At 33.7% G+C, this 18,975-nt stretch overlaps 1 protein-coding gene across 7 annotated transcripts in view; it reads left to right on the top strand.

Moving 5' to 3' along the window:
- Positions 1 to 18,975, top strand: part of SLCO1B3 (solute carrier organic anion transporter family member 1B3) — an 86,323-nt gene that overhangs the window by 61,441 nt on the left and 5,907 nt on the right. For all 7 annotated transcript variants that reach the window (XM_025995139.2, XM_072765868.1, XM_072765869.1 and 4 more), the window contains 9 exons: positions 793 to 914; positions 1,979 to 2,125; positions 2,319 to 2,417; positions 2,689 to 2,931; positions 4,003 to 4,167; positions 4,970 to 5,165; positions 8,370 to 8,535; positions 10,700 to 10,884; positions 16,852 to 16,916. In XM_025995139.2, the coding sequence (XP_025850924.1) occupies positions 793 to 914; positions 1,979 to 2,125; positions 2,319 to 2,417; positions 2,689 to 2,931; positions 4,003 to 4,167; positions 4,970 to 5,165; positions 8,370 to 8,535; positions 10,700 to 10,884; positions 16,852 to 16,916 (1,388 nt within the window). The remainder of the gene's footprint in view (positions 1 to 792; positions 915 to 1,978; positions 2,126 to 2,318; positions 2,418 to 2,688; positions 2,932 to 4,002; positions 4,168 to 4,969; positions 5,166 to 8,369; positions 8,536 to 10,699; positions 10,885 to 16,851; positions 16,917 to 18,975) is intronic.

The following is an 18,975-nucleotide window of genomic DNA, read 5'->3' as shown; positions in this document are numbered from 1 at the left end:
CAAACTGAAATGGACTAGAATTTTCTAAAACTAAGTTTTGTAGAGTCAGACATTTCAGTGTATATAGTGGGGAGGAGGATATGAGTATCTGTGAAAGAAAGCCAGAGAGGTTATTGATAAAAAAAAAATATGGATGAATTTGTATGTATTGTAGATTGACTTGTAAAGTGCTCTTCTAAAATCTATTAAGATTTACCAGAAAGTTAATCAGGAAGTTTAGATTGTGACCACCTTTGAAGATAATTCAAATGGATTCCTTTTAAAATTTAACACATTTTTAAATTAAAAATTTAACACAGCAGAATTTTTTTTCTTTAAGATTTTATTTATTTATTTATTCATGAGAAACACAGAGAGGTAGAGACATAGGCAGAGGGAGAAGCAAACTTCTTGTGGGGAGCGATGAGGGACTCGATCCCAGGACCCCAGGATCATGACCTGAGCCAAAGGCAGATGCTCAACACTGAGCCACCCAGGTGGCCCAGGTTTCTTTTTTTAAAAAACAAAACATGAAACCAAGATATTACATATCTTGAGCATAATATGTACACTCCTAGAATGATAATCCACCTTTCCTGGGAAGTGCTGAATAAATATTTCTTAGTGGGCACTCCCATTTCATTTTTACCATCACTTTCCCTGAAATTCAGGCTGTGAAATTGACAAAAAGGATTCTGATAATTTAGAGAAGAAAATCATGCAATTAAAGTGAGAAAAATTCCTCTGCATTTCTGGGAAAATGAAACTATTCAGTAGATAAGCTAAATTTTAAATCTAGTGATATTGTTACAGTTACAGGTATTCTAAAGAAACTCATATTAATCCATCAGAAAATTTAACATCAAGCTTCCCAACCTGTTTACTTGGTCAAAATTTGTTACTCAATAGAACATCGTCTGAGATAGTAGAAAAAGGTAAGAATTCATAGTGTCACTAATAAATATTCTAAAACTGAATTAATTATATCTGTAAAAAAATTATATTTATTACCAAAAGCGATTAAAAAACAGGAAAATCATTTGCATCTTGTGTATATAAGACAAAACAGTGTTAATATATATAAAGAGCTTTTAGGAAGTAATAAGAAAATATTTCAGCAGGAAATTGGTAGAGAATATATGCATTTAAATTAGGGAAGTGGTATAAATATGTAAAAAATAAAATTGTATGAAAAACACTAATTATTACACCAAGTAAATATTTTTTTACCTATTAAGACTCAAATCAGGAATTATAAGTTTTTTAATGTTAGATATTTCTACCTATTAGAAAAATATTAAAAATGAAAAGATTTTCTGCTTATTTTATCAAAAATAAAAAGAAATAATGTAGAAGCATTTTATCCATTCCTTGGAGTATATAAGTTTCTCTTTTTGAAGGTTAATTTTCAGTATAGTAAAGAACAAAAATATGCATGTATGCTTAAATCAGCAATTCTACTTTTACTGATTTGTCTTAGGAAAATAACCAGGAATGCGCACAAGGACTTATTTTACAATTATAGCCAAGGCATTCCTGTTTAAAAGAATGGAAACTTAGAAATATCTCATGAGTTGATTAAATAAATTACAAAACCTTTATTCAGCACAACAAGATGCAGTCATTAAAATTCTGCTATAAAAGAAACCTTAAACACATGGGGAAATTGACATAATATGATGTCAAGTGTAAAAGTAGGTTGTAATCTGAGCTGGCTATTTAAGTATATAATGTACATAAAGATTGTGCATATTTTGTTGTTACCTAAAAATGTGGAAGATATAATAAACATGAGGAGCAACTCTGTGTTTGGTGGGGTTATAGATAATTTAATTTTTGCTAATTTTTGCTTTCCTATATTTTCAAATTTTGTAACATGAATATGAATCATTCTTACAATTAGAAAAAAACAAAAATCTTAAAGGAGTTAAAGTAGTTGAGTTGCTAGTAGGAATGCTAAAATTAATATTTTAAATAACACACTATCTTGTCTATGTAGGTTGTGAAAAGGAATCTGTGTCATATATATGGTTATATGTTCTGCTGGGTAATATGCTCCGTGGAATTGGGGAAACCCCCATAGTACCTTTGGGGATTTCTTACATTGACGATTTTGCTGAAGAAGGACATTCTTCTTTTTATTTAGGTAATGTACAGAAAATATTAGATTTTATGACTACTTTCCCTGGGTCTACCCTTGAAATAATAGTGCTGTTAACTTCATTCTTTTGTTTATTAAACAAATATTTTTAGACATGTATAATGTTACTTTAAAAAACATATTGAAAAAGAACCATGTATTCTTGACATCTGATAAAATTGTTTTATAATATCTTTAGGTACTTTGCATGCAATATCAATGATTGGTCCAATCATTGGCTTTATACAGGGATCTGTGTTTGCGAAAATGTACGTGGATATTGGCTATGTAGATCTCAGTAAGTATAATTAGAACAAGGTAACATAATGTTTTTCAAGTACAGGGCATCATTGTTCCAAATATTGAATGAATTCACTTTTTCAATAGTCCTTTGCTCACTATTTGTGTGTTGAAGTGTGAACAAAATTTTAAAAAATAGCATCTCAGAATTGATGTAATATAGTTTACTTCTTCATCTATGAAGGACAGCAATCATTATTATTATTGCACAGAATATATTGCATTTCAAAATGATTTTTTGACTGGCTGCTTCTAATTCTTTATTCCAGGCGATATCAGAATAACTCCTAAGGACACCCGTTGGGTTGGTGCTTGGTGGCTTGGTTTCCTTGTGGCTGGAATATTATCTATTATGTCTTCCATACCATTCTTTTTCCTGCCCAGAGATCTGAATAAACCACAACAAGAAAAGAAAAACTTAACATCTTTGCATTTGCTCAAAACAAATGAGGAAAGGAGTCAAATGACTAATGTGACGAACCATGGACAAAGTCTTAGTGGAAATATCACTGGCAAGTATTTCACATTTATAGTTGATTTGGAATTGTTAATTTCAGTAAAAGTAGATGAAACTATTTCTTACTTGCCATTGAATAAAAAACTTAGTTCTGACCATATTAATGGAAACCGTTAGAGATCTAGAGAGGGAGATGTTTCAAAGTCCATGTCATCCCTATCTAATCATATCTGGTTCTATCTTGCTAGACTCTGATACTATACTAATATTTTTTCTAAGAAATTCCTTCCACCTTTAACTTTCATTACAGTTGGTTAACCTTCTGATTATAGACCCAGATCACAAAATTCTTACCATGAACAGAAGTTATGAATTTTTTACACATCTGTTTGTAGGCACAAGTTGTACTGTTGTCAATGTCACCTAAGACACAACATTATTATTCTCTTCCTCTCCTTGCACCATAAGAAAAATGATTTATAATACTGCCAGATTTGCTGATACAGTATTTTATAGTAGAAAAGCTGTCTACCAGGAAACAGATCTGAGTCCTGGTACTAAATTTAACTTCATAATTTTTTAAAATTTAGTCTTCTCATTTCTGTGAACTTTGGATTACACTCTCTTTATTTTCTTGCATTATACTCTCTTTAAAGTAACTTTTAAATTAATGGTTGTCTTATTAATATAACAATTAATTTTAAGTGCTGACTAATAAGAGATATTGCATGTCTATTCACTTTGGTTTCTGGAGCACCTAGCATATTGCCTGGGACCCAGTTGAAAACCAAGTATTTGTTGAATTAATGAATAATTGAATTAATAATATATGCAGTTGTATGGTAAAGTGCTAAGAATAACCAAATATAAAGTGAACTGAGCAAGGTGCAAAACAGCATGTACATATGGTTTCATTTTGGGGTAAAATAAACTGGGTGGATATTAATGTACATATGGAGAAATGAGGGAAAATATTTAAAAATGCTGTTGACAGTAGGAATGCAGGGTACTCTTTCTGTTACACATTTAGGCAATTTTCAATCTTATTTAACTTTTATTCATTTATAAAATTAAGATATTAACATATATTTAAACTGAATTATATCATATTTTTATATTTTTATAGGTTTTTTCCAGTCTTTGAAAAGCATCCTTACCAATCCCCTATATGTTATATTACAGTTTTTGACATTACTGTTAGCCAGCAGCCATATTGGTGCTATTACTTACGTCTTCAAATATGTAGAGCAACAGTATGGTCAGTCAGCATCTGAGGCTAACATTTGGCTTGGTAAGTAAGACATGTTATTTAAATTTGCTTGATAAGCTATCTACTGTCCAGTAATTGAGTTTCAAACAACATTTTGCTGTGAAGGCAATTTTATATGTTAGTAAATATAATTTCCAATTATTCTTTTGTAAATCTTATCAAATTTCAGTCTCATGATATCATCATTGCTCTGCATTTGAAGTTGCATCTCATGTTATTTTTGAGAAGATGAAATCCTAAAAGAAAAGTTGCATGTAAATGGAACATTAGGATGTAGTATCTGCATAATTGGAATTTATAATGTTGAGATCCTGAGACAAATCCTTTTGTAATGTAATCCTTATAATTTCGTTAATTCATGGGCTTCGAATCAGGACTCAGCTACTTACAAAAAGTAGAACAAAAGAAAAATCAACTAAACACATCATTTACATCTACCTCATTCAAACAAATATCATATTTTAGGTGTAAAGGATTTTAGATAGTAGGATACAAGTCTTCTAAGCAGGAAGATGATATTTTGTTGCTATTTTCCAGAGAAAGAAAGTACCTCATAGAAACCATGGATTGAGGCATTCAAATATTCTCAGTCACTGACTTTTGCTGTTGGGGAACCCTAATACTTAGCATTGGCATCAAGAAATTATTTTTGTTTCTCCCATGTCATACACTGTTCTCCTACCTCCACCCACGGCTGTCAGCTTTCTACTTAAGTAATAAAATGAGATTAATTTGGTTGGTGCACTCTGTGTTTCATTGATAAAGATACTTCAGAATAACCATATTTATATAATCACAATTTTTTCTTTTCTTTTATTTCTAGGAACCATAACCTTACCAACTGTTGCAACTGGAATATTTGTAGGAGGATATGTCATTAAAAAATTCAAACTTACCTTGCTTGGAATTGCCAAATTATCATTTTGTACCAGTCTATTGTCCTTTTTATTTCAACTATTAACTTTTGCATTGATTTGTGAAAGCAAACCAGTTGCTGGCCTAACCTTAACTTATGATGGGTTTGTATATATCAATATATTAATTGCATAACATATAAACTATCCAATGTAAAAGACTATTAGGAAAACAGGGCAGATAGCAATCTTAACTAAACTTTCTTTTGAGAGAAATGTCAATTTACAAATTCTTAAAATGGCCATTTCCTAAGATCTCAAAAAAGTTCTCCTTTTATTCCTAAAAGAAAATCTACACAAGTTTTAATAATAATAGTTATCCTTTATTGGGTACCTACAAAGACTGGCAAGTACTTATGCCCCTATTTTATAGATAGTTAAAGTAGGTCTTAGAGAGATACACAGATTACCTGACTAGCAATGTTAAGATTCTGGGGTTTAGACTCCAAAACTTCTAGTCTTAACTACTACAATTTTGGATGCATCATAATAGGAATATAAGTAACATTTCCCACAAGTGACTGTACAAGTCTTATCTACAGTTAATTTTAATGGTTAACAACTATATTTATAAGAAAATATTTCCTTACATTGTATTGAATTTTCCTTTTCTGCAAGCTAACACTATTTCTTTGGTATTATCATTATTAGCAGTAGAATTAATAAATATCCTACATATAATTGTATGTTAGACCATAGAAAATGTTTACTTTGTATTATAAAGTATTGTGAAGTATTCCTACAAATATTCCTGATACAGATTTCTTATCATCTCTTGAATATAGTCAATAATGTAAGGTTAGGAAGATTCACATTCAGACAAGGAAAGATCCTTGGATTACAATGAGTAACGATGATACCTAGTGCTGCTTATTGTTGACTCTGAGTTTTGCACTCTGGATCTTATGAGAAGTCAATTTGAAATTATCAAATTTCCCCACATTTCTTTATCTAAACCTCATCCTATTATTAGAGAAATGTCAATTTTGTCTTGATTTATCTCTCAGCTTCCTCCTAACCATAAATGTTGGTAATTACTCCTATCCACCATTATCCACTCCAGTAAATACAGAGTACTTGGAACATTGAACTTTTGAGGAAAAAGAACCTTAAGGATCATGGAGTCCAAACCTCCTCTATCCTCTTAATTTATTAGTTGAGAACCAGAGGAACTGTGACTTATTTGAAGTCACACAATGACTCCAGACTGATGCTTTACATCACAGGTGTTACTTTTCTGTACATCACAGCAGTAGTTCCAAGGGCTCCCAAGTTATCAGACATGCTTTAGCCTAAAGCCAATTCCCTAAAAACAAGTATAGCAACTGTTCCATCTATTCAAAAGAAATCAACTAGAGTTGTATCAGATTCTTTCCATTCCATAAAATTTTACTGAGTGCCTCCTTAAAGGTCAAAAAGATATATAGGCTATATCACTAACTTCATGAAACTCGTAGTTTAATGATAGCAAATAACAGAACCGATGTATTCAGCATATGTGAAGTGTTAGTAACAGGAGTAAGTTTTTAAAGTACGAATTAGTAGAGTTTCTCAGAATCTGATCTGAGATTCTGAGGTCCCTGAGATTTTATTGAAGACTCAGCACATTCTAAGCTATTTTTATAATAATACCAGGATGGTATTTGCCTTTTTCATCCTCATTTTCTCATGAGTATATAGTGCTATTTTCTAAAGCTATAATAATGTGACAATAACATCAGTCTGGTGGCTAATGATGTGTGCTTGTGTATTCTCATGTATTAATTTTTAAAAAATTTTTAGAGAGACAGCATGAGTCAAGTGGGGAAGGACAGAAGGAGAGGGAGAGAATCTCAAGTAGACTCCCACTGAGTTCAGTGCAACATGGGGCTCAATCTCACGACCCTGAGATCATGACCTGAGCTTAAATAAGGAGTCAAACACTTAAAATGACTGGGCCACCCAGGCACTCTATATGTTCAACATTTTTAGTATTAATTTATGATTATATAGATATGTATAACGCAATATGTATAACACAGTTGAACAAAAAACCTATGGGGTCCCCAAAACTTTTAAGAGTATGAAAGGCTACTGAGAACAAAAAAATTAATAACTACAATATTAATCCCCCCCAAATCCCTATGTGGTTGATGTTATTATCTATGACTTACAAATGGCAAATCTGATTTTAGGAAGAGTAGTCACAACACACTCTAAAATTGCAGAACGAGTGTAAGCACCAGAGTATCTGATGGCAATGTCTGGACTTGGTCATTAATCATTATGTTTAACCTCCTCCAGTTATATGTTCCCAAGCAGAATTAGGTATTAGATGTATGTTAGTAAAGTTATTGGTAATAGAATTTATGAATTTTCAAATTTACTTCTTTCTTCATGTAAATTACTTCCTTTGTTGATCAATTCTCAATTATTATCAAGACTTGTACTCAAAACAAGAGAATAATTTTAAAATCTATAAGCAGAACATTAATTATACAAATAATCTATTTTGTAATTTTAGCCATAAGATTATAATTTATAAATATAACCAGACTTTACAGTTAATTATTATAGAGTATGTTGTCATTTCACTTAAAAGGTATATGGAGTTTTTCTAGTCTTTTTCAACTGATTTTGTTATTCCTAATTTTAAAAAATTGATCCTTGAGCACCTGTGTGGCTCAGTGGTTGAACGTCCACTTTGGCTCAAGTTGTGATCCCGGGGTCCTGGGATCAAGACCCACATCAGTCTCCTCATAAGGAGCCTGCTTCTCCCTCTGCCTATATCTCTGCCTCTTTCTGTGTCTCTCATGGATAAATGAATAAATCTTTTAAAAAGTTGATCCTTACGGGTTCTTTTCTTTTGTAGCTGAAATATAGATTTAAAAATTCAAACTAAATAACACTGATTTGTGGGACTTTACAGTAATCTGGGAAACAACCTTTGTCTATTACCTTACTGAAGAGAAAATGGAGTCTCAGAAAAATGAAGTGTTTAATGAGTAATTTCTTGGTAGAATCACAAAGACCTCTTATATAAGTCTTATGGATCTTCTTTATGTCTGGGTAAAGACAGAAAGTGTTAATAAACACTATATAAAAATGCCCTTTTGGCATTATTGTTCAACAAACTTTGCTAATTAAAGCTCTCTCTCGTCCCCTCATCCCTTCCTCTTCTCTCCCCTTATGCTCTCCTCTGCTTCCTCCCTTCTCTTGGCTCCCTTTCCTGCCTCCTCTTCCTTTCTCTTTTCTCTTCTCTCCCCTTCTTCTCCTATCCTTCCTTCTTTCTCTCTCTCTTTTTGATATATGTCTACCTTATATTTCCAGAAATAATCCAGTGACATCTCCCATAAATGTACCACTTTCTTATTGTAACTCAAACTGCAATTGTGATGAAAATGACTGGGAACCAATCTGTGGAGACAGTGGGATAACTTACATGTCACCTTGTCTAGCAGGATGCAAATCTTCAAGTGGCAGTAAAAAGTCTATGGTGAGCATTCATCTTTACTTTCTCTTTTGTCCTTGATCAATATCACAGATTTAACAATTATTTGTCAAATCTTTCTATAAGTAGGATCTCTAGTAAAGGGAGGAAAAGACTCCCAGTGTTGTCCGTGAGGTTGTGTAAACGAAAACCTCACATAAAAAAAAAAAAAAAAAAAAAGAAAAAGAAAGCCTCACATAAAATCCTGCTTGAAACACAAATAGCTTTTTCTCTTGCTTAAATCTCATTTGAAATTACTCCCCCTTTCTCCTCTGGAATTTAAATGCATTTAGGATCCCTAGGAAGCACCTCAGTTGACTAATTCAATTAAATTAGATATATTTTACCCTTCTGAAGTTAGGGGAAAATCCAGACCCAACCACTATCCAGAACTCTCTTCCTTTACAAGACAACAATCTATATGCAATACAAGTTTATCTTTAGACTATCCTTTTGAGTTTGCAAAAAAATTAATCAAGGCTCCACACTCACTTGTCCAATTCTTGGCTTCTGATTTTGATTTCCCCAAGGGTGGCACTTCTATCCAGGATAACTTAAGTCTTTTCCCTACCTATTTCTAACATCTTCCACAGAAATGCCATTTCCTTCTTCATTCAAAATATTCCCTTCCGTGTAAACTATGGGTTCTCCCTAATTCCCTGAGTTCATTTCCAGTAATTGAGAATCAGGTATAATGTTCTCTATTCCACTTCAATCTACCGAATATCTCACAAAGTTGGGGAGCCATTTTCCTTTCACCAACATTAGCAGTATAATCAGCTATGATCATTACTATCTACTACACACAAATGTCTTTGATTTTTAAACTTTTTCCATTTTTTTCTTGTTCATAATCCTACTAGTTGTATTTATTGAAGGGCACTGAGAACTTTGATGAATAAAGCACCTGGATTCATTGATGCCAGGCCATAAATTTTTATAAATTTATGCACTGTACTTAAAAACCCATATTTCATATTCATGGCTCTAGTGCCTTTCAATGATAGTGCTCCATTTAATCCTTGGTTCCATTTGGCCTATTAGTGAAGGCCTGGAAGAGACATGATATTAGAATGCTAAAGAGAGATCTGTGTACTATGGAGATATTTTCTTAATACTGGCAATGACTATACCATTTGGGGATTACTGCAGAGTTCTTTTTACCAAAATCCTTAGTAATAAATCATCCCTTTTTAATTACTCAGAATAATCTCCTTGATTCTATTGATCAATAGGCTTGGTACATAAAGGATTCATCCATATTATTCCTAGTGGAAAAGCAAACCTTAATTATCAGATAAGTGTGGATTCAAAGTCTTCTCCAAGTCATCCTTCAGTAGAGCACTAATAGTTTTAAGATTCTCTTAATAGTTTAGCCTAGATGCAAAACAGAATTTATTAAAACCACATCTCTAAATAAACAACTTGCCAAATTAAATCTCTAAAATCACTTGTTCCTAAGTTGTCTTCTCCTGTGGTCTACCCATTGGGATATTCTGTTGCGTTGAACTTCTCTGGTAATAACATCATCTATTCTATAATCTGTCATTATGCTTTTGGATGTTATGTTTGTGGACCAAAGTAGAATTCCAGGACCCCCTGTCTAGCTCCTATTTCCCTAGACTCTGCCCCATTCTAATGGGTGGCTCTAGTGCCAGGTTTTGCCACTGACAAAACTATTTTTTCTGGATTCTCTGAGTAGCCCTTCCTTTTCCATCCCTGTGCAAGTAGGATTGTTAAAGAGAGTAACTAGGTATTTTATAGGAAGTAAAAATGAGAGAGGAAAATGTTAAAAAGAATTTACATTAGGGATGAGCACTGGGTGTTATACTACATGTTGGCAAATTGAATTTAAATAAGAAAAAAAGAATCTATATTAATGAGAAATTATATACAGAGTTTCAAACATTAATTTTTCTATCCTTTCATACTTTTCAAATTAGGAATGAACTAGATGCTAATCGTGAATTATAGTTTTGGTCTAGAGAGTAATCCAGGAAACTATTTAGCCTTTAACTATTAAACAAGTGTATTTTCAGAATGTTTTCTTTAAACATGGTAAATATTTTATCTTGAATAGATGAGACTTCTTTAAATATAATTAAGTGTATTTATAACTGAATCATATTTTTCTAATTATGTTCTATAATATTTCAAAACTATTTTTTAGGTGTTTCATAACTGTAGTTGTGTGGAAGTAACAGGTGTCCAGAACAAAAATAATTCGGTGCACTTAGGTGAATGCCCAAGAGATAGTCAATGTAGAAAAAAATTTTATATTTATGCACTGGTGCAAGTCTTGAATTATTTTTTCTCTTCATTGGGAAGCACCCCAACTATCATGCTGGTTTTTAAGTAAGTATGATCTTTTAAAAAGCATTTTTATGTATATTAGACTGTAAACATACCTAATAATGTACATATTTTCCATTATATATTTGGAACACAAATTTGTATTTTTTTTACATTTTAATTTTCTAAGAATGCATTTACTTGGGGTTACTGTGATACCACAATGCCATAATTAATGATAAAAAGATTTTATGCTCACTCCTTTTACTAAGAATTTTGTGACATAGACTGATTTACAATTGCTTCAATTGTGAAAAAAATCCCTTTTTGTGATTCTAAAAGAACTTTTAATTTTGAGATACCTTATACCAGGATGGGCCTGTCAGAATGAATCAACTATTGATTTCACTGAAAGAAAATTTAGGAACCAGACTGTATAATATAACCAGTCTACAATATTCTGAAACTTGTAATATACTCTCAAAATAGCTTTTGACCTGGTCTTTCAAATACTCTCATAGACAAGAAAAAAAAAAAAAAAAAGAATTCACTCCTTTCTTCACTCATTGAACAAATACTTAGACCATGCTTGAAGAATATTCCATGGTAAATAAAACAGATAAAGTAGTTGTTCTGATACAGTTTAGAGTATGACAGGAAAGACAGTGTAAGAAAAATAAGCTTAAAAGTAAACTCATAATTACAAACATCATTAGTATCAATGAGGAAAAAATGATATTAAAGAGAGTAAAGAGAGATCTGCCTGGGTGGCTCAGCAGTTGAGCATCTGCCTTTGGCTCAGGGTGTGATCTTGGTCTGGGGTCAGAGTTCCACATCAGGCTCCCCATGAGGAGCTTGCTTCTCCCTCTATGTCTCTGCCTCTCTCTGTGTGTCTCTCATGAATAAATAAATAAATAAAATCTTCAAAAAAATAAAGAGGAAAGCCTAGTTTAGGATTTAGGTGAGGATCCTTAAGGAAGATGACTCAGAGACTTCTCAAAAAAAAAAAAAAAAGCCACATTTAATCGAAAAGTCTAGAGAATAAGTTAACAGTAGCCAAATGAAGAAATGTACAGAAAAAAAGGTTTAGGTGCCAATGCTTTGAGAGGCCCAGAAAGAGATGGAATGTTTGAGAAATGAAAAGAAGCTGGTTGGTTGGAACATACAGAATGAGGGGGCTATAACATAAGATTAGAGAGTTAGGAAGGGAGTAGATAACACAAGCCCTGTTGGTGACATTAATTATTTTGTTACCGAAAAATGAAAATATATAAAAACTTGCATGTAGGTCTTAAAGATATACATGTATAAATATGATAGCCTGGGTTAATATCTAAATTATACTTTTAAGACCTATGTAGTTGACCACAATTTCACTGTCAGCCAACAGCATGACTTGGAAGGGAAAGAAAACAAGTGCATTAAACTTTGTTAAAAATGAATATACATGAGTAAACTGAGTATATAGTTGTTTAATTCTACTCTGACCCCAAATCTTGTTAAATTATGTTTACTGATTTATTCCACAGCTTTATCTCCACCTTAATATAAAATGTCTACTGAAAAAGAGGTCTTCTATAATTGCCAGATTACAGGTTCACTAGCTATCAGAAAAATCCTCTCTCAAAACTGTATTAGCTTTATCTCAATAAGTCTTAGCTTTTTAATTTAAATCTTTTGCAGGGTGAAAGAGGGTTTGGAGATCATTGTTTCATCATTAATGACATCTATATTTTATCTTATTAACTGGTTAAGATAGACATAACCACTTGTCAAAAATATTTACTTATCTTTCACCACCAGCCTTTGATTTTGTTGAAAGAAAACTTTTGTGAAGCAGACTGTAGAGTAAAAATATAAACCTCAGTCTGTTAATGATTTTCCGTTATTTACATCATAAGGCTGTTATTAAAACTAGACTAAGCAGGAGTGATGATATGCACTCATTCAATATATTCATTTTGTGTGGCAGGCCCAATTATAGGTGCTAATGATAAAACTGTGAACAGAAACAATAAAGGTCCTGCTTTCACTAGCTTCCAGTGGCAGTGAGGGATGGGGGACTGGATGGGTCTAAGAGAAGAAACAATAAATAAATAAGCAAGTAAATATATAAAATATAAGTGTTAAACATTAGGAATAAAAATAAATCAGCATAAGAATATAAAAGGGGACAAGTAAACGGTACTAATCCAAATATTGTGCATTGAAAGTCATTTGCTAAGAAAGCTGAAAAAAAAAATGAGTATGCAAGCTATGCTGATTTGGGGACAGATAAAGAGTATGGTCCAGAAAATACACATCCTGTGGGTCACGGTCACAACTTTGAAGTTTATTCTAATTGTATTGAGAAGCTGGCAGAGACATTTGAGCATTAGAATTATACAACTGACTATCCAATTAGAAGATCACTGGCTTTTGAGTGGTGAACAAGTTTTTGGGATGCAAGAATGGAATCAGGGAGAGCAGAAGACTCTGATAGTTCTTCACAGGATGGGAGTTTAATTAAGGATGGTGATGGTAAAGGAAGTAGAAAGTGATATGAGTCTCAGTCTTCTGAGTTTTTTTTTTAAGATTTTATTTATTCATGAGAGATACAGAAAGAAGGCAGAGACATAGGCAGAGGGAGAAGCGGGCTCCATGCAGAGAGCCTGATGTGGGACTCTATCCAGGAACTCCAGGATCATGCCCTGAGCCAAGGGCAGATGCTTAACAGTTGAGCCACCCAGGTGTCCCTCAGTCTTCTGCTTTTAAGGCAAAATAGGATTTGCTGATGGATTGAATGTGGGATGTAGGAAAGAAAATTTAAGGATCATCCCAAGGTTCTAGCCCAGCTCTGAGAAGATGGTGGTACGGTTGAACAAACTGTGAGGACTGGGGAAGGGTATGTTGGAGAAAGTGGAGAAGCAAGACTTTGTTCTATCCCTATAAGTCTGAGATGTCTCCTATTGGAGCTGGAGATATAAATTTTGGAATCAGGAACATACAGATGTTGTTTAATTCCATGGTACTGTTGAGATCTTTAGAAGATTGGGTACAGATAGAAATAAGATTATAGAACCAAGATCTAGCAGTATAACTTCAGAAACCAAGAATAGGAGGATAATCCATTGAAGAAAACTGAGAATGAGGAAACATGAGGTTGGAGAAAAACCAAGAGGGTGAGTCATTAAAGTTAAGAGTCAGGAAGTTAGGAATTGGATTTCATTATGTACTAGTCACCACTAGTCTTAACAAAAATAATGCATAAAGATGGGAGGAAAGAAAGGCTACTTTGCAAAGAATCAAGAAAAAAATGCAAGAAGGGGAAGTGCAGATACCCAGTAGGAAAAAGTTCTTTATATTAGTGCTGTAGTGTTAGAAAAAAAAAGGCAGAGAAAAGGTACAGTAAGTTAGCAGGGGTATGACTTCATGATTTCTGTTTATACTACATATTATAGCATACTTGTATGCTGATGAGAATTGTTCAGTAGAGATGAAGGAAACTAATAGTGCAGGAAAGAGGAGGAACAATTAAAGGGAAAGATGGAAAGTGATATGAACAAGTACACAGAATTTACTCTGTAATAGAAGGGAATGTCTTTTATGTGGGTAAAAAAATGATACATGAGGGTATTGAAATTCCATTCTAATTGCTTCTACTTTTTCTGTTCAATAAAAAGCAAGGTAATCACCTAAGAAGGAGGAGGGAAAAGAAGAGGTTTGAGGTGATATCAAGAAATGGGAACTCAAAGGCTGGGAAAATACACTGGGAAAATGGACTAGTAAAATAGAGCAGATTGTATTGCAGGCCCTGAGAGTTTGTTCTTATTAATTTAAAATGAGATTAGTCAGAATATTTGAGTGATTTTCTCCAGCCAACACTTTTTTAAGTACAGGTACAAAAAAGGCAGGCATTGCATAAAAGCATTTTTTGGTACCTGGGACAATAAAGAATGAGAAGGACAAGAAAGCCCAGGGTCTTTGAAAGGAGGGATCATAATGAGAGAATATGGTGAGAAATAAGTGAGAACATAAAACTGGAGATGACCTGGGATAAGGTGGAGGGTGTCAAGGGTCTTGAGAGCCCTGCAAGGCTGAGGCTTGATAGAGTTGATTTATTGGAGAGGGTGAATTTAAAAGTTAAGAAGTGCTTATGATGAAGGAGTACTCAAATTGAGAATTAGGGAAGTATGTACTGATTGGCATGACCATGGAGTGGGTGAGGTAAGACAAAAGGAGTGTAGAGGTCAAGAAACCTGGAGGCCAGAGCATTGAATGGTGGTCCATATGGATTATTATACTGTAATAACTAAGAAAAAGTGGCAGATATGGTTTTGGGAAAAAAATGACAGAGAGCATAGTACTAAAATCTCCAAGGAATGAGTGGGGTGGAGATCAAGATACTAGTATCTGTAGATACTGCAGCAAGGAAGTTAGAGAATGGTACATTAGGATGGCACACGTCCTGAGGAGAGTTAGAGGTTGTTCAGAGGCACTAAGGTCTGGAGGTGCTTAAAAAAAAAAGGAGGAAGAAGGATACCTACAGGGAGGCCCAGTAAGAGTACAGGCTGTGGGAGGAAAAGAGCCCTCACTGGAAGAGTTGCATGGAAAGACAACAATCAGGGAGCAGCGAGGCTTTGTTAAAAATAAGAAAGTGAAGGGATTCCTAACATAAGATCTAAGGATTTTGCTGGAATAGGGCACACAATGGAAGAGTTTGAGTGATGTAAAAGGAGCAAGACACTGGATGTGATTAAAGAATTTTCTAAACCAGGGTGCCTAGGTGGCTCCATCAGTTAAGCATGTGCCTTCAGCTCAGATCAGGATCTGGGGTCCTGGGATAGAATCCCGCATTGGTCTCTCTGCTCAGCGGGGAGCCTGCTTCTCCTTCTCCCTCTGCCTGTAGCTCCCCACCCCCCAGATTGTACTCTCTCTCTCTCAAATAAATAAATAAAATCTTTTTTTTTTTTTTTTTTTTATAATGATCTGAACCATGTGGAAGTGATAGCCAAACACCCAGGAAACTAATGCTAAAAGAGGTTATATGATTTCTCTAAGTCACTTAGTCAATATAAAACACCATTTATATTGCCTGTTTCTCCTCCCTCTGCCTGTGTCTCTGCCTCTCTCTGTCTCTCATGAATAAATAAAATCTTTTTTAAAAATAACGTCATTTATCAAGAACAAGATCCAACATAAAATATCCTAGGGACACTTAGTAAATGTTTGTTGAATGACTAATTCCACTCATTTATATGAACAAATACAGTCATTCAACTAGCTCAAGAAAAACAACAACCTCTGTATCACTTAATCAAATATTTCCAGAAAGATAGAATTATTGAGTCTCAGTTACCTCCTCCCCATCCTGCCACTGCTACTGGATAACTCATTTCACGTGATATGTATTAGGCTATCACAGGGATATCACAGAAGGATGTGGTAGTGTCATTGTCTTCTTGAACAAAGAAAAAAGGAATTATGGAGACAAATTTCTAAATGCAAGAGTGAGTTAATTTCTAAGAAAGTATACAAATGTGCTTACTTCCTTTAAAATGATATTTAAATACACTAGACACTAGAATACAAGTATCTTTTGACAATTTATGAATCATAGTAGTGAACTTTGTTGTTAGCAGCAATGGCAGAAATAAGACAGTAAAAGAGCTCTCATACCAAGACGTCAATAAAGGTATCCGCTGTATCATATGGCCTATGTCAACTGAATGGGTCACATGAGATCTGTTTCTTGATAGGCATGATACAGTCTGTTCCAACCACAAACTCATAGGATTTCAAAGTATCAAATGTGAAAATGTTAAACCATCTTGAAATTTCAACATATTGAATAATAAGAGAAGAATAACTTATCACTCAGCTATTTGCCTTTTAAAACAACTGAAAATATAACTTGAAATAATGTCAGCCATTCAGTTGAGGGTTTTCATCTGATCATGAAGGACAATGCCACTGAGAAGTGTTTTAATATTGAACTTGGTTTGGGATTTTGGAGATGTTTAATGTGTCTTCACCTTTATCTTATTTCAGAAATGTTCAACCTGAACTGAAATCCCTTGCGGTGGGTTTCCATTCACTAACTATACGAGCATTAGGTATGCTAAATATACAGATTAAAAATTTAAGATATAAATTTTCATATCAAAGCTCACAGACTGAATGTAATTAACTTCCAATCACAAGAAATTTTTTAAAAGGTATAATTAACAAGAATTGTTATTTTGTGATAAATAAAAAAAATAAGAGAGAAAAACTAAAAAGAGAATTTGATCATTAATTCTGGTTAAAGTCAGTCTTGAATAAGAAGTCATCATATTTGTTTTACTCTCTTTCTAACACAAACATAGGTTATATCCAAAGTTTTTCTACTTTCAGACTTAGGAATTTTACTTCCCATAGGCAGAGTGAAGGGCCTTCCTTCTAGATTAAGAAGGTAATGCCCAAAATAGCTTGGAAGGCCTGGGAATCTAGTCAGGCTGAGATTGTGTGAAATAAGTGGACTTTGTGCTGCCCTATTTCCCTCTGCCCACTTCTCTAGGGTTGGGGAAGCTAACCTTTACGAGAAGTTAAAAATGCAAGAGGAAATGAGAACTAAAGTGTAGCACTGAGCATCTTAGACTAAGGAAGTGTTCCGAATGAAAGCAAGCTCAGGAAATTGTGCTTTTTATTGCTAAAGAGTAGGGCTGTAGACTCCAGAGGTAAGAGTACTATTTCTAAATATTCAAATGAGGTGATTAGTACAAGATTTAGGAAATCATCCTTTTTTCATTGTTATTTGCCATTTATACCACAGAGATTTCTGTTGTTAGCTCGACAACTTCTAGCCTAACTCCTATGCTCCTTTGTAAGACATATTCACATAATATGCTTATTCCTGGGAAGTAAGAAAAGAGTATCATTCATCTAGGGATTGGGGTGGAAGATTGACCATGGTTTGGAGGCAACCACTGATGGAAGAAGGAAAAGGAAGTGGGAGGGATCAATCCCTGGGATCCTTAGAAGCAAAAGAAAGAAGCATAACTCTATGGCTTATTGCAATGGAGAAGTTGTCCAAGAAGTATATTTGGGGGGAAGGCCACAGATCCTCAAAGGTAAAAAGAGGAAATATAAAGAATTTGGAGAGAAGAAGATGGAGGTGCTGCACGATTCCACTCCAGTTCTCATACCAGCTTTCTTTTTTGTCCTTCTTTAACCTGGCAGCTCTGTCTGTCCTGGCAATTCCTTGCTTCCAGATACAATGGAGATTGTATCCTATAAGCTAGGCCACAGAAGCTAGCAGATGAAAATAGAATGTGGGGGAACTAGAACTCCCCCTTAGATGCTGAAATAAAACTGAGACTAAAAGAAATTCTCCTAGTGACATAAAAGAGAAAGAAAGGAATTTGCCATCCTAAATGTGAGCTTACTATTTTGATACGTCCAATATATATGCCACAGTAGAACCTAATTGCTCTTTGGAAAAAATACATGCTGTCTAGCAAACTTTCAATTTACAAATAGTTGTCTTGAATACAACACATGCATAAATTGTGGGAAGCCTATATTAAACCGAAAAGGATATTTGGAAAATAGAGTATTTGAAGTTTTAAAATTCTAGCAATGACTTAAGACCAAGTTGGTTACCTATAGCATTTAATGCATTAAGTTTGGCCAAACCAACGGTATTATATGGGGAAAACAAATTATTGGCATATATTTTTCATTTTTCAAAGGGTGGAAAGCTGCAAATTTCTCACCCATTTTCTCAGTACCAGTCTTCCTCAGATATGTGTGGCCCCAGACACCAGTTTTTTTTTTGTCATTTCAGATTTCTCACTCTCAAAAAATTAAGACTAATTAAAAGTAAATGGAATCAATAAAATTTCAAAATATGAAACACCACCATTTTTTATGTAACAAAATAAAAATTGAAAGGCATTCAATAAAATGCAAAAAGAACAAAGTAAAATCATGACACTTCAGTTCTACCATATGCAATATAGATCTCTACTAGCATGTCTCTGAAATTTTGGTCAAATTACCAATGCTTAGAGCTAGGAGTTTATCAAAGAGTTTATTAAAATAACAGTAAGAGCAGATATGTACTTCTGCTATAAGGCAATATACGTGTTTTTAAAAAGTTTTGCATTTTGAAAAATCATAAACTACAGATAA

The sequence above is a fragment of the Vulpes vulpes genome, chromosome 8 (genome assembly GCF_048418805.1).
Source record: "Vulpes vulpes isolate BD-2025 chromosome 8, VulVul3, whole genome shotgun sequence".
Classification (NCBI taxonomy): domain Eukaryota; kingdom Metazoa; phylum Chordata; class Mammalia; order Carnivora; family Canidae; genus Vulpes; species Vulpes vulpes.
Note: the sequence above shows the minus strand (reverse complement) of the source record. Positions and strands in the feature narration are given on the sequence as shown.